General features: G+C 39.4%; 1 protein-coding gene and 2 non-coding genes across 3 annotated transcripts in view; 1 reads left to right on the forward strand and 2 right to left on the reverse strand.

The window, feature by feature from the left end:
* Positions 1–13785, forward strand: part of LOC106527344 (uncharacterized) — a 130155-nt gene that overhangs the window by 9106 nt on the left and 107264 nt on the right. Inside the window, exons 5-14 of the mRNA XM_014022186.1 lie at positions 726–819; positions 891–1031; positions 1103–1272; positions 1596–1690; positions 2342–2593; positions 5611–5800; positions 7176–7328; positions 7415–7550; positions 7628–7724; positions 11362–11578. Of these exons, the coding sequence (XP_013877640.1) occupies positions 726–819; positions 891–1031; positions 1103–1272; positions 1596–1690; positions 2342–2593; positions 5611–5800; positions 7176–7328; positions 7415–7550; positions 7628–7724; positions 11362–11578 (1545 nt within the window). The remainder of the gene's footprint in view (positions 1–725; positions 820–890; positions 1032–1102; positions 1273–1595; positions 1691–2341; positions 2594–5610; positions 5801–7175; positions 7329–7414; positions 7551–7627; positions 7725–11361; positions 11579–13785) is intronic.
* trnad-guc (transfer RNA aspartic acid (anticodon GUC)) lies at positions 1468–1539 on the reverse strand. Its single transcript has one exon. It is a non-coding gene; the product is annotated as a tRNA-Asp (tRNA).
* Positions 2054–2125, reverse strand: trnad-guc (transfer RNA aspartic acid (anticodon GUC)). Its single transcript has one exon. It is a non-coding gene; the product is annotated as a tRNA-Asp (tRNA).

Consider the following 13785-nt stretch of genomic DNA (forward strand, 5'->3'; position numbering starts at 1 on the left):
GTCCAGAGGACCTATACAATTTTTTTTCCTTTGATTTTTTACCTGGATTACTGAGATGCATCAGGACAATATTAAAGAACTGTTCTTGTTAATTTGATGAAAACGTTTTAAATTTCCAGTGCACTCACGTCAGAATAACTTATAAATTTGTTGTTAGAATAATCGATTAATCGAAAAAATAATAGTTAGATTAATCGATTAGAAAATAATCGTTTGGTACAGCACTATTTCACTTTAAAGAAATTTGTTAAACAACTGATGTTACAAAGAGTACAAATATAAAGAGTTGAATGTTGTCTTGATATTTGTTAATTTTATATATTGTGAACTAAATATGTTAAATTAAAAAGATTAAGTTTATTATTAAAAATCAACACACAGAAAGTACTGAAAATTGGTACCGTTGAGTACTAGTACCGATTTCCAGGTACCAGATATTGACTCCGCTGCTCCCCTAGGCTGTTTTAACAGCTATGATGCACGGATACATCATCCGATCTGCATTAAATTTTGTGTGCGTCATCAGGAAGCACTGCTCAACACATTAGTTTGGAAGTTTTATGACATCATTATAGCCCCGCCCGCTCAGAGCAGAAACTTAACCATTCAATAGTTGGCTGATCCAGCTTTTCCACATCCTCTTGTCGCAGCACAGCTGGAGCAGTGCGAGGACCTCCCAACACTACTTGCAGCATTAATTATTTTTTGTTTTTCTGTCTCTTGAGGGTGAGGCTCCAGAACAGATCAGATGTAGTTCTCAGTATCAGGGCGGAGGTGGTGGAGCAGCATCTCCAGGTTCTTGACCTGAAGGTAGATTTGGTTCCTAAATGACAGAAGAACAAGCTCATTTTAAATCAATGATTTTTTTTCACGTTTCTTTTATTTTCCAGGGGTYTCCCCTCACCTGTCTGTGGTTTGGACCAGTCTACTTTGGAACTTCCTGCGTGAAGAAGGTGGTCTTGAGGAACTCTGGACCCCGGGTGTGTGACTGGGTCTGTCTGCTGCAGGAGACTGCTGCAGGGACTGAGAGGGTGAGCGCTTTGAACTTGTAAAGGTGGGGGTCCTGCAGAACCAGACTTAAAATGTTCTGATCTGACTGCAGGGGACAGACCTCCAGAGGAGCACAGACGCCGCCCTGGTGGAAGGAATGAAGAAGTGCAGCTCAGCTGAGCAGGACCTTGCTCAGGTTCTGGTGTGTGTGCCTTCACATGGTCGACTGGGTCCATATGATAGAACCACGCTGACGGTCTGCTTCAGTCCCGTCTGGAACAGGTACCCTGTGTCTGAGACTCTGAAACTGCTGCTGGGCAACCACRTCTTTATATAAGCAGCTCATTTGTAAATAAATTAAATTATGCAAGTCTACATAAAATACATGTTCCATTTATCWTTTATTTCAGATGTTTTGAAAGATTAATAAAACTTGAGGTTAGAGGAGTTGAAACTCACAAAAAAGAAAAGGTATTACTCCCCGTCGGGGAATCGAACCCCGGTCTCCCGCGTGACAGGCGGGGATACTTACCACTATACTAACGAGGAGATGGTAATTGTCCCTTGAGTGCTGGTATTTGATGCATTCTATGTGTGTGTGACAGGAAGTTGTACGAGGATTCATGCAGGCGGCAGGATTATTGTCTCTTCCTCCTGTTTGACATCGTGGACTGCAGACATGGCTTCACCCACCAGAATGGTACTGTTTTACAACTGGGTCAGCTTACAGTTCTTGTTGCTCCATGGTAACTGTGCATGCTGAGTGTAGAAACAAAGCATATTTGTGTAATATGTGTTTAGTCCATCATTCCCTTGTTGTAACAGCATTTCTGCAGTTTATTTCTCCTTAAGTGGTGGTCACGACTTATATCCTTTTTTTCTCTTTTTACAAAGACACAAAGACATATGGTTTTATGTCTTTTTACAAAGACATAAAACCATATAAACTATAATAATAGATTGCTTAACATATGACATCTTATTCAAAAAATGACTCCACTGAATCAGCCAACAATATTTATAAATTTATTATGTTAAATAATCAAAAACGTCAAAATTGTTTCTCCCCGTCGGGGAATCGAACCCCGGTCTCCCGCGTGACAGGCGGGGATACTYACCACTATACTAACGAGGAGCTGGTTAAAGTACTACTGCCCACTACTGGTTAAAAGTACAGCTTTCCATGATGATAAATGGGGGAAGGAGATTCTCATTCGATTAAATTAATTGGGTTTGGGCACCAAAAACCAAAAATGTGGTACTTGATCTGAGGGCAGATGGAGGATTAGGGGCAATAACTGTTTTTCCTACAATATATAATTTTATTTCATCACTTCTTTTCTGTCTTTAGCTACCAGCAGCATGGAGATGGCAGTAACTGGCTCCGGAGTCCCCGTCTCTGTGGTGCCTGAACCCTCTCACAGATTCGACTTCCTGAGCTGCGCGCTCGGACAAAGTCTAGATCACCTTTGTGTGCTCCGAAATCTCTGCCCTCAACTCTCTGTGAGCTTCCGCTTCAGCAAAGTGGCTTATTTTACAGCTGAACCTTCAGCAGGCACTATAGGTCCTGGGCAGTGCCAGGTGAGACCAGCAGCAACCTCAGGTAGTTTCTGTTTGTTTAAATAATGTCCTACATGAACTTCTCTGTGTGTTGGTCAGGATGTAATTCTGACCTTCAGTGCTCGCCAACCAGGGAGTGTTCGTGTCCGTCAGAGGGTGGAAGTCTTGGGTAGTGTTCTGTGTCAGAAAGATGCTACAGAACTGCAGGTTTCCTGCTTCCACACAATCACTCTACACTTATCTGCCACCTGCCACAGTGTGACAACACTCCATCTGTCTGGTGAGTTGGAAACATGAAAGTACCTTAGAAGCTCAGTAGCGCTTTGTAGAAATGTAACAAAACACATAATTCAAATACACAATTCTTTGTTCTTTTTAGCATGGTTCTTAAATGGATCTCTGACTAATTGAAATGTTAGACCTAATAACTAGAATAGTTCCTGGAGAACCTATTGCCACGTGACTTACCACGTGCTCTCCAATTTAAATAAATATTTTAATTTACTGTTTGTTGGAGATCATTGTGATATACTACCAAATTTGAGCCAAATATGTCTAAAAATGTCTGCGTTATGGTCAATCTTATAACAGGTGAAATGTGACTAGGAGGGCCAGAAACTGCTCAAGTTAGACAAAAAGTACAAAAAACAGGCTTAAACCAAATAAAAGGGGCCTAGGAGGGCCAAAAACCCCTAAAAACTGCCAAAACTCCACAAAAAAACAAAAACAAAAACAAAAAAAAAACAGGCAAAAATGAGTCTAGGAGGGCCGAAAACCCTTCAGTACCAATAAAAACCAACAAAAAACAGGTAAAATAGGTTTCGGAGGGCCAAAAACCCATGACAACCTCTGAAAAATCAGGTAAAGTGTGCCTAGAAGGGCTGAAAACCCCTCAAAACCAACAAAAACCAAGTGAAAGGAGCGTTGGAGGACGGAAAACCCCTGTAAAAACAACAAAAACCAGGTGAAAGGGGCCTTGGAGGGCTTAAAACTTCTCAAAACAACCAAAAACAAGTGAAAGGGGCCTTGGAGGGCTGCATCAACTAGTTGTCACCAGACACAGGTAGAAATCTGTATGAGTCACAGTGTATAAGACATCCAGAAGTTAAATAAGTGACTTCCTGTTTTAAGGGGCCAGGGCTAAGTTGATGTCACAAAATGACCATGTGAAAATGATGGGTGCTGGTCTGGTATGACACACAGAAATGATTATTCAGCTGTGACCTTGTACTGTATGTGGAAGTTATTCAACCTTGATGTTTTATGTCAAATAATTCATTTTCTGAGGCTTGGCCATGCCCACATCTTTTGTCGCAGCAAAAATCTTTGATATCATTTGATCTCCAATGCCTCAAGACTGTACTGAGTGAATCTGGAATCTGTAAAAGATGTAGGTCTGTTCGCTCAGATACCTGTACAAAACAAGACAAAATGGCAGCTTTGATTCAAGATGGTCTACGTCCTGTRGTGTTTGGACCATGGCTCTAAGAGACTTTTTTGTAGGTCCTGATACATTACGTGTACCCAAACCAAACACTAGTTGAGTGACAGCCCTTTGAAACTAGCTTTGGAGGCCATCTTAGATTTTTTTTTCTGGCTACAATTTGTGATAGAGCTCACTCACAGCTATTAGTATAGCACGTTTTAGCTAATTATGTAGAAAATTGGCTGAATTAGAGCTTTTTAAAAAAATAGCATTAGCTGTTAGCTTAAATTTGCGATAAGCATTCAGAACAGAATTTCTTGAGTTAGCTCTCAGCTAACAACCCACAGCTTAGTATGTTTTAAAACTGCTGAGAAATCTGGGTGCCATGTTGGGTTACAGGAAACCTCTTCTTTGTTGTGTCACTCAAGAGGCTACTCTCCTAGTAACAGCCTCAGCCAATCAGAAGGCCCGATTGTGGTGTCAGAGGGAGGAGCAGACAAGATCTGCAACACGACTCTTACTACATGAGAAAAACTCTAAAAAGTTTAGTTCAGACAAGCAGCCGCCGTGTGAAACTATAAAGTCTATTCATGTAAATTTTCAAATGTGTACACGCTTTATCTCAGAGGCATAATGAGTCGAAAATAGTTGTTTTGCTTCTGAACCAGTGTGAAATAATGTTTATATAAATATAGGGAGGGAAGTGGTACTTCCCTGACTTCTAACACACTTAGAGAGAAAACTGTTTGTCATACAGCAAAACCAGAAATATTGGCTGAAAGAAGACAAAAATACCCACGTTTTGATATATAATTTGTGTTTTGTGAAAATTGTGTCTGTAGGATAAATTTTTTGCTAAGAAATTTTTCTAATCCAGACAGCTCTCACTCTAGATCATGGGACTTAGAGTGCGGCAGATAAAGTCAGTTGGAAGCTCAGCTCAGTGTGTTCCTATGAGGATTTCTGATTGTAGTTTTTTGCGATTTATGTTGCCATGATAACTTGAAACGCCACTAAAAGTAGTAGCACACCTCCCACCGCCGAGCCAGTCATTTTGATGTAACATTTGTTGTGGTGCATGTTCGGGCCGCATTTACATATTTTCTTCAACTATACAAAGCAGACTGTAAAATACTGTTGAGTTTTTATACATGAAAAAATATATTCTCATACAAAAGTCTTTATGGTATTCACACTGCAAAGCATTCTGGGTAAATGACGTAAACAGGTTTCTCCAGTGTGAGAACTCCATCCAGCTTGACCTTAGGTTAATTTTGTACAATGTGTGACGTTTTAAATGAACCCAGAGCTTGTTGACAGAGAGGGTCAACGAGCTGAAACTGAAAATGATGGAGACAACAGAGCTGCTGCATGGAAGGAGAACCTCAGCTTTAACCTGTTAGCTTTCATGTTATTGCTATATGGTGTTAGTTCCTGAAGTAATTTACTAAACACCATGTTTAATCATTTCAGTATATAAATTGTGCAGAAAAAGCTTTTTAGTCTCAACTGTAACCATCGTCATCCTCAGAATGAGTTGCATCAGTAAAAAAAAGAGCAAAGAAACAACATAAAAATGTCAAAATGTGACAGTAGCCAGGGATCACTTCAGTATAAACCTTTTATCACTGAAGGGCAAGCTGGATCACAGCGCAGTAAACTGTCACGCTGCTTGGGACCGACCCGCGCTGCTCTGCTCAGTTCTGCCAAAACCCAATTCCACAAACATCACAGAGACCGAAGAGGGAGCGTGAAGGGAAAGGAGCTCCTGGCCTTTCCTGATGACCGGGCCTGCAGCATCAGACCAGCATCTTCAGAGAAACGGTACAGGTGGAACTAGAGACAGAAGTTTAAATCTGCTTTTTAACAAAGGCTTTTATCCTTCGATGCCATTTGTTAAAGTATAAGCTCCTTACAGAAGAATAGAAATCAAGCTTGGATAATATTCAGAGCAACACTCAGTAAAAAATTTCTTGTATAGTATAACTAGGGCTGCAACGATACAGAAATATCAGGATTCGGTTTGGTTCAATACTTTAGTCTCATGGTTTGATATTTATTGATATAAAAAAGAGAAATGTCCATGCCCTTCTTGACATGTAATTTATTGAAATTAATTATGAACATTTGTTTAACTTCAAAAGTACAGTTTTTAAATTAAATGTTGCTGAAACAGCAAGTTTCTCAGTGGATCTGCGCTCGACATTGCAGCCTAGGTGGAGCAGTCGAATGCAGATCCACTGATCCTTCAACACAGAGAATCTTCAGACGACAAGTTGATAAAATAAATTTTAAATATCTGTATTGTTCGATACGTAGTGTGTATTGAACCTAAAGCACTGTGTTGAATGTTTCGATACAGATACATGTATTGTTGCACCCCTAAATATAACCTTTTTGTTTCATTTCAGTCTAGTTTTGACAACATCTAAATGTTGTTTTGAGCTGAACTGCAGTTGGGAATAGTTCCAGGACTGAGGTGGATTCATTTTTTTTTTCAGACTCAATCGCCAATCTGCTAATTAAAAAAACAGCTTTGCAAATGCTAATCCACTAAACAAAGAAAATTAGTGGAAGCTAATGCTAACTGATAACCATTACCTCTCCTCTGATATTTGTTTTCAAAGTTAGCAAAAATCTAATCTGCTAAACAGGAAAAACAGTGGAAAAAAACTAAAACTGATAACCAGTAATCCATCTGCTAACGGTCTTCAAAGTTAGCAATAAGGCTTATCTGCTAAAGAGTTAGGAAAATTAGTGAAAGCTAATGGTAACTTATAACTGATAACTCATCTGTTAGCAAAAGTCCTTCTTTCTATGATTTTAAGTTTTCAGAAATGTTGAATGTAGACATGATACTAGTTGTTCTTTTTATACCTAAAAGTAATGAATAACGGATATCAGTTGACAATTCTATATAAGAAACTTGCTTGCCGTATTTCCCTCTAGTGGGTGCTTTTCACAGTAAGGGTACTTTATTCTGTTAACTGCTGCAACAGGTAGCATTAGCCCTGCTGGGTCTGTGGGTTTCTATTTTTCTGTTTTGATGCACTCTTACTTTCCCTGAGAAGACTGATGACTCACGCTGGAATTAAACTAAATACAAATAGTGAAAGTAACTAAAGCATCAAACAGCAGTGATTGAATGAAGCTCATGCAGAGATTCTCTTAGGCTCTTGTGTATTTTCCTCATGTTCAGAACCATCTTTACTGGCATTCCCCGCTATCGCTACGTAGACGAGGACTATGCTTTCACAGAGGAAGAGGAAGAGCAGAGGCGCCGTCATCGCCAGGTCTACATGGATTTCATCAAACAGCTCAGACAAAGCCGACTTCAGAGGATCGAGAASAGGTTTTAGATCACATAGGATTGAACTCTCACTGGTTTAAATCAAGTGTTTCAGCTTTGACTTACTGAGTTGTTTTGATTTGTTTTAGACAACAAGACAAGACAGAAGACGACGTGGACATTGGACTTGTTCCACACGAAGGCCTAGTTCCACCCACAGTCCACATCAGAGACCTGGAGCTCAGTGAGAACTCAGCTTCTCTCACCCAAAGAAGCATCAGCCAGGTGAGACCCAAGGTGGTCCAAAGAAACCAGACTTGGTTTGTTGCCAAAGTGTTTTTACTGAATATGTTCCTTGTCAGGTTTTAGATGAGGTGAAAACAGTTCCCTCCAGCAGCCAGGAGGTGGCAGACTGCACCAGGACTCTGACTGCTCCGGAGCTCTACCAAGTCATCATAAGTAGGATTTAAGTTTGAAAACCCTTTGGTTAAGAGACACCAATATGTCTCAAATGTAAATACGTAATGACCACATAAAAGGCTTTTTATTGTCTTTGTCTTTTGTAACAGTTCTAGTGAAAATATRCCTGTAAGAATTATTTTTAGATTTGGTTTAATTTCTGGAGATCTTTTGAAGATCCCTAACCTGGTATTCTGTGACACACAATGGGGTCCTGACCACTGATATTCAGTATATCACCGGACTGGACATTGATAGTTGATTACAAGCTACACTGATGTGCACACGCAGTATTAGTAGCAGGGTTCCCACGGGTCCTTGAAATCCTTGAAAGTTTGTGAATTTGACAAAAGTGATTTTAAAGCCCTGGAAAGTTTGTAAAAACAGCCAAAAATTACACTTATCCTTGAAAGTCCTTGAATATTTTTTGGAGATTGAAGTTCTCTTTTAAACAACTGATTTTCATTCTAAAATAAATAAATAAATTTGTTGCAGTGGATAACTCAGGATTACGGTAAACTGATGTGACTTTTAACAGCTAACATGAGCCATAGTCAGTCAGAGCAGAGTAGGGCGGGTCATTCTTTCTGAGCCCAGGTGAGAGCACCAGAGCTACTCCTGTCCTCACCGAGTGTCTGGACATGTTCACATCACCTCCTCCTAAACTGAGCTGCCAAACCTCCCAGGACATAATTACATGTCCATGTATTGTGGTTATGAACGTAGGGTACACATTTAAACCACTTTCTTTCATTGATTCTGACTCAACTATTTCAATTCAATTCAATTCAGTTCAATTCAATTCAATTCAAAAATACTTTATTGATCCCAGAGGGAAATTAGGTAATTAGGTATTAGAAGTAATTAGGAATTAGTAATAATTAGTAATTAGGTATTAGATATATTTCTATGTTGTGCAGTTTTTCATTGAATTTACATGATATTAAACCTGTTTATTGGTAACATTCTGGGGTAGCAGTACAGTAGGTAATTGCCATCGCGCATAGTTCTTGAATTTGAGGAAATTGGACTGGAAAGTCCTTGAAAGGTCCTTGAATTTGATGTTGACCAAGGTGTGGGAACCCTGTAGTACTGTAGTCTAGAGGCTTAAGTATGTCAAATATGTTGTAGGAATAATTCCATTGTCTGTTTTATTTTCTCTCATTTGTTGGATTTTATGGGAGAGTTTTAAAATGGCCACCAGAATACTCATTTAACACTCTAACTAGGTTTTCAGTCTACATAGAGCCATGATCTTTGTGTCTAAACTTATGTTTTTGGGTATTAATGATCCAGTTGTGACCATCAAAATCCATTGCAGCCATCTTGGACTCCCAAAATAGTTGCAATAATACACATTTTTCCTCATTTGGTAAATGGTCACCTCTGGATCCTCACTACCTAAAATGGGTTTCGACGCCAAGATCATGGTTCTAAGGGGACTATAAATCTATCTGGATGGATAGATGAGTATTCTGGTGATTATTTACAAAATCCACACTGCAACAACTGTCCATCTAACCAAGTCTTACAATCTTATATCCATACATCATCATTCTTCTATACCTGCCTCTTCCTTTCAGTACCTATGTTTACATGCGCAAAATTCTTTGAACTGATTGAAATGTATTTGGATTGAATAATTGGAATGTATTGTTTACATGGATACAATCTGATCATGACGAGTGTTTACATGCACCAGGCTTTTATTCTGAATAGAAGCACTGACGTGCAGTTTCTAACTTTCCCTAAAAAAAACAGAAAAAGGTTATACTTTCATCATGAACATAAACAAACAACTTCTGAGCTCAGAATGGACCTGTGACAGGTTTTAAAGGCACAGTTTGTAGGATTTTGTCAAGTCTTTTAGCCGAAATTGAGATAATCACTAATGACAATAATAAAAAACATGTCTAATCATTGCAGACAAAGACCTTGTTTTATTATTTTTACCTTATAAAAAGCTGTTTATATCTCCATGGTCACGGGTCGCCATCTTGCACTGCCATCTTGTCTACGAAGGCTCATGAAGGACAAACTGCGGTGGCGGCGTCAAAAACGGTTTTAGTTGTAATACTATAAATGTAATATTTGTTGTCTGTCATTGTAGCTGGGATAATTTTACTTATTAAAGCTCATAATCTTACCACTTGAAACATCACTAGCCCTGAAGCTGCTGGTAGACATCGCTGTTGGAATTATCAAAGGTTTTTGACACCTGAGAGACACCGTAGCAACTCCTTTGTGTTTGGAAGCGGGGGTGGGGGTGGGGGGAGGACAAGGGAGGATGATTCAACAACTCAACCACTAGATGTCGCTAAAAACAACAAATCTTACACACTGTGCCTTTAACAATGGTGGGGATGTTACTGCACTCTCTGGTTAAACTGCAGATGCGCAGACTTTTTTATTATTATTTTTTTTTTGCGAAGTGCGCAGGCTGTGTGTCTTCTTTCTTTACTGAATGAGAAAACAGGAGGAAAAGTTCTGTGCTGCAGCGCTGCTGTCCCTCCGTCCACAAAAGAGCAGAAACCGCTGGATGAAAATCAGCAGACATGAACAGTCAGGTCAGATTTCCACAATCTGAATAAGATGATCAGATTACCGATAAGTGTTTACATGGACACTGTTCRGATTATCAATCGGCATAAACCACCTCTCTCCTTCCGATTACAAATTCATTCAGATCGAGCTGAATTGAGTCAGAATAATCTGAATGGGGTGTTTACATGATGCATTTTTATTCCGAATGGCCGTTTAATCCGATTACTAATGTCCATGTAAACGTAGCTAATGTCACGGGGGTCACTGGTGCCCATATCCAGCAGTCACACTGGGGACCTTTCTTAGCGTCATCAGCTCTACCAACTGAACACCGTACTTCCCATATCTTACATCCAGCCAAAAAGTATGTTTGATCTTGTTTTGAGACTAAACAAGAGCAGAATGTGTTAGACTACTAATATTGTTAGTCTGGGAATTTTTCTTTTTTCAGCAGATCTAACAAGTTAAATTGTACTTGGTAAGATTTCTTGAGGCTAACGAGATTAATAATTTAACACATTCTGCTCTTGCTCAGTATATCAAGATCAAAACTAGTTTTATATATGTATGATTGTAAGACTTGGTTAGATAAACAGGTTTTGCATTTAAAGAAAGATGTTTGTCACATATAATGGATTTTGTTAGTCACCACTGTATTTTTCAAACTTGAAGTCATGGGATTAGACACTAATATCACAGCTCTGTGTTGCACATGGCTCTATGGTTTCACAGTTTAAATCATTCATTTAGGTTAAATATAGTATTATGAAACTGTGAAACCCTTTGCTCTTGTAAACTTCATTTGTGCAGTTTATAACAATGATTTGTGCCACTTGTACATTTATTGTGTTTGTTTGCACGGAGCCATGTTCTAGTTATTGACATCAATGGCTAGCGTTAGCTCAATGCATTAAACTCACTCTTGTCTAGCACGCCCAGGTCACATGATGAACTGTCCAGTAAATGGTCCCAACCTGAACTTTGAGAACACGTACATTACAGCAGCATTTACACCTTTGAGTATTTGTTGTGTAAACTCTGGACCAGATGAACAAGCATCGATGTGAGCACAGATTTACTCTTTCCCCATCAGGTCCGTTGTTCGTGGACTTCGGCAGTGTGTGTGTGGAGACGGTGTGTGTTCGAACAGTGCGGCTCGTTAATGGTCTGCCAGCGTACGTCTGGGTGCAGCTGGAGGTGGATTCTCCTGAGCTGCAAGGCTCCTCACCGCTCTCATACGTTCTGCCTCCTCACACTCAGACCAGCTTCCCACTGACGTTTGAGAGCCACCAGCTGGGTCCCTTCTGCAGGTTAGAACAGGAAGTCCACCCTCGTCCAGTTCTAGGGCTTCACATGTCAGGATTTTATACTAACTAGTCTTYATCTGTCAAAATGAGCTCAGGACATAGAGTTAAATATCACCAGACTGAGCCCCTTCTATCCCAGCCACTGTTAGCATCTGTGACAATAAATTGGTGATCGAACAGGGCATCAGCTCAGGGTTTTTATAGCAACTATTAGATTACCAGCAAGCCCAGCTGGATCTGTTTCACATATTATCTGTAATATTTTTTATGAAAAATTAATAACTATGTTAATTTCATTCAACAATCATGTAAAAAAAGCATATATATACCAGAAAATATATAATTTATAAATGATGATCTAAACCAGGCCTGAAGTCAGACAATAACTTAGAGTTTTTTGCTAGTTGAAAAAATATTACTTCAACTAATAAAGTATTATTTCTTACTGTCATAAATAGTAATAATAAATATTTACTAGTAACACACAAAATGTTCTCTGTATACCTGGTTATAGGATGAAACTTGTCTCTGCTGGCATAACTAATTATCTTTTCATCAGGTCAGGTTTGTCTAATAAAAAACCAAAAATAGTCAAAAATAAAGTTTTATTTTACACTGCATAAATATTACATCAGAGGACAAATCTGCTTGTAATTAATAATTTGTGTTAAATTGCAGCATGATTCAGCAAAGTTATACACTCTGTATAACAATATATGCTGCGCAAGCTAATACCCGCTAACCAGTTCAATAAGTAAAATCCATCTTATAATCTTATTTTAATTTTAAACTGTTATATTATTAGCTTAAGTCCTGCTTAGATCACATCCACATCGAGGGAAATAAGAAAAAAATCTGTTTACTTGTGAAATGAGACGTCTTCCTGTTTTCTTCTGTTGGTAAATCCATAGCTCACACAGCTTTCTGACAGTTTATATACTGTACATTATCAGAGGTGGGCACAGTTAACCAACAAGTTAGCTATACTAACTGCAAATTCGCTAAGTAAAATGATTAGGTTTGCAAACTCTAAAMCACTAGACAGGTAAAAAAAATAACCTTATAACCAGTCAATGCGAAACTTGGTCCTAGCTGGCTTATTTTGAACTCAACAAGCGGAGGACAGGATAAGGAGTTGTATTTTTAACTCTATGAGACTAATACAGGTGGACTGTACACCAGAGGTCGCGTTAACGGAATATTTTCCATATTTGACCAGCTTTTTTACACAATGATGGAAAAATTTGAAGGCCGTCCGTTATTTTAACAGATTGCAATTAACACCGCTGACCTCCCAAAACCTGGTTTATACTTCGAGTTGGACATCTTTTCCCTCCTGCTGAGTAAAAAAATAAAATAGCGCATCTTCCGTCTGCTCTCCCGCTGCTATTCCCCGCCCGGTGACAGCCGTCTTGTGCATGGCCTYCAGTCAGAACTGTGCCGACGGGACGTTGCAGCTCTCAGTGTGTGATAGGTCCAGAGTTTGTGGGCGTATTTGTTCATGAGGAGCACYGCAGAGGGCCAGTGGTCCACAGTTGTGGCAGAGCTGAGGAGTTGGAGCTGGACCAGAACAGGACCCCGAGCAGCTCAATTCCTTCTGCGTGTTATTTTGTTCAAAATGATATATTTTTTTTGGCTGAAGCCAGTTTTAAAAAGAGCTCAAAGAGCAGCTGGTTTGATCCAGGTCCTAAGGATGAACATGAGCACGTAACTGGTCGCGTCTTTTTTTCCATCCACCGTTAAGAAAAAACAAACAAACAAACAAACAAACAAACAAACAAACAAACAAACAAAAAAACGGCTCTACTTCACTCAAATTAACACTGATATTGAGCGGAAAAAACACAATCCAGCCATTGTTATTGTAGTTTATATACTTTATATGAGCTGTGGGAGGGCAGAGGGAGGATTTATGATAATTTATGGCCCACTGCGTCTTCAGCCTGTTTATACTCAGTCAGGAAAAGATGCGCTGAAATTACGCAATCAACCTGCAGTCGCACATCTTATTGAAGTATCCAGGCTAGTCTGGAAGACAATAAAGAAGCCAGGTGAGGCGGAGAAAAAAAAAATCAACGAGGCTTCACAAGACGACTCTGTGGCATCATACTTAACACATTCTCATTCCTGACTCGTCAGCTTTACGCACGGAGTAGGTCTACATCACGAAAGTCTTATTTAGGGCTGCCACGATTAGTCGATTAATCGAC

Source organism: Austrofundulus limnaeus, unplaced genomic scaffold, assembly GCF_001266775.1.
Source record: "Austrofundulus limnaeus strain Quisiro unplaced genomic scaffold, Austrofundulus_limnaeus-1.0 Scaffold320, whole genome shotgun sequence".
Taxonomy (NCBI): Eukaryota; Metazoa; Chordata; class Actinopteri; order Cyprinodontiformes; family Rivulidae; genus Austrofundulus; species Austrofundulus limnaeus.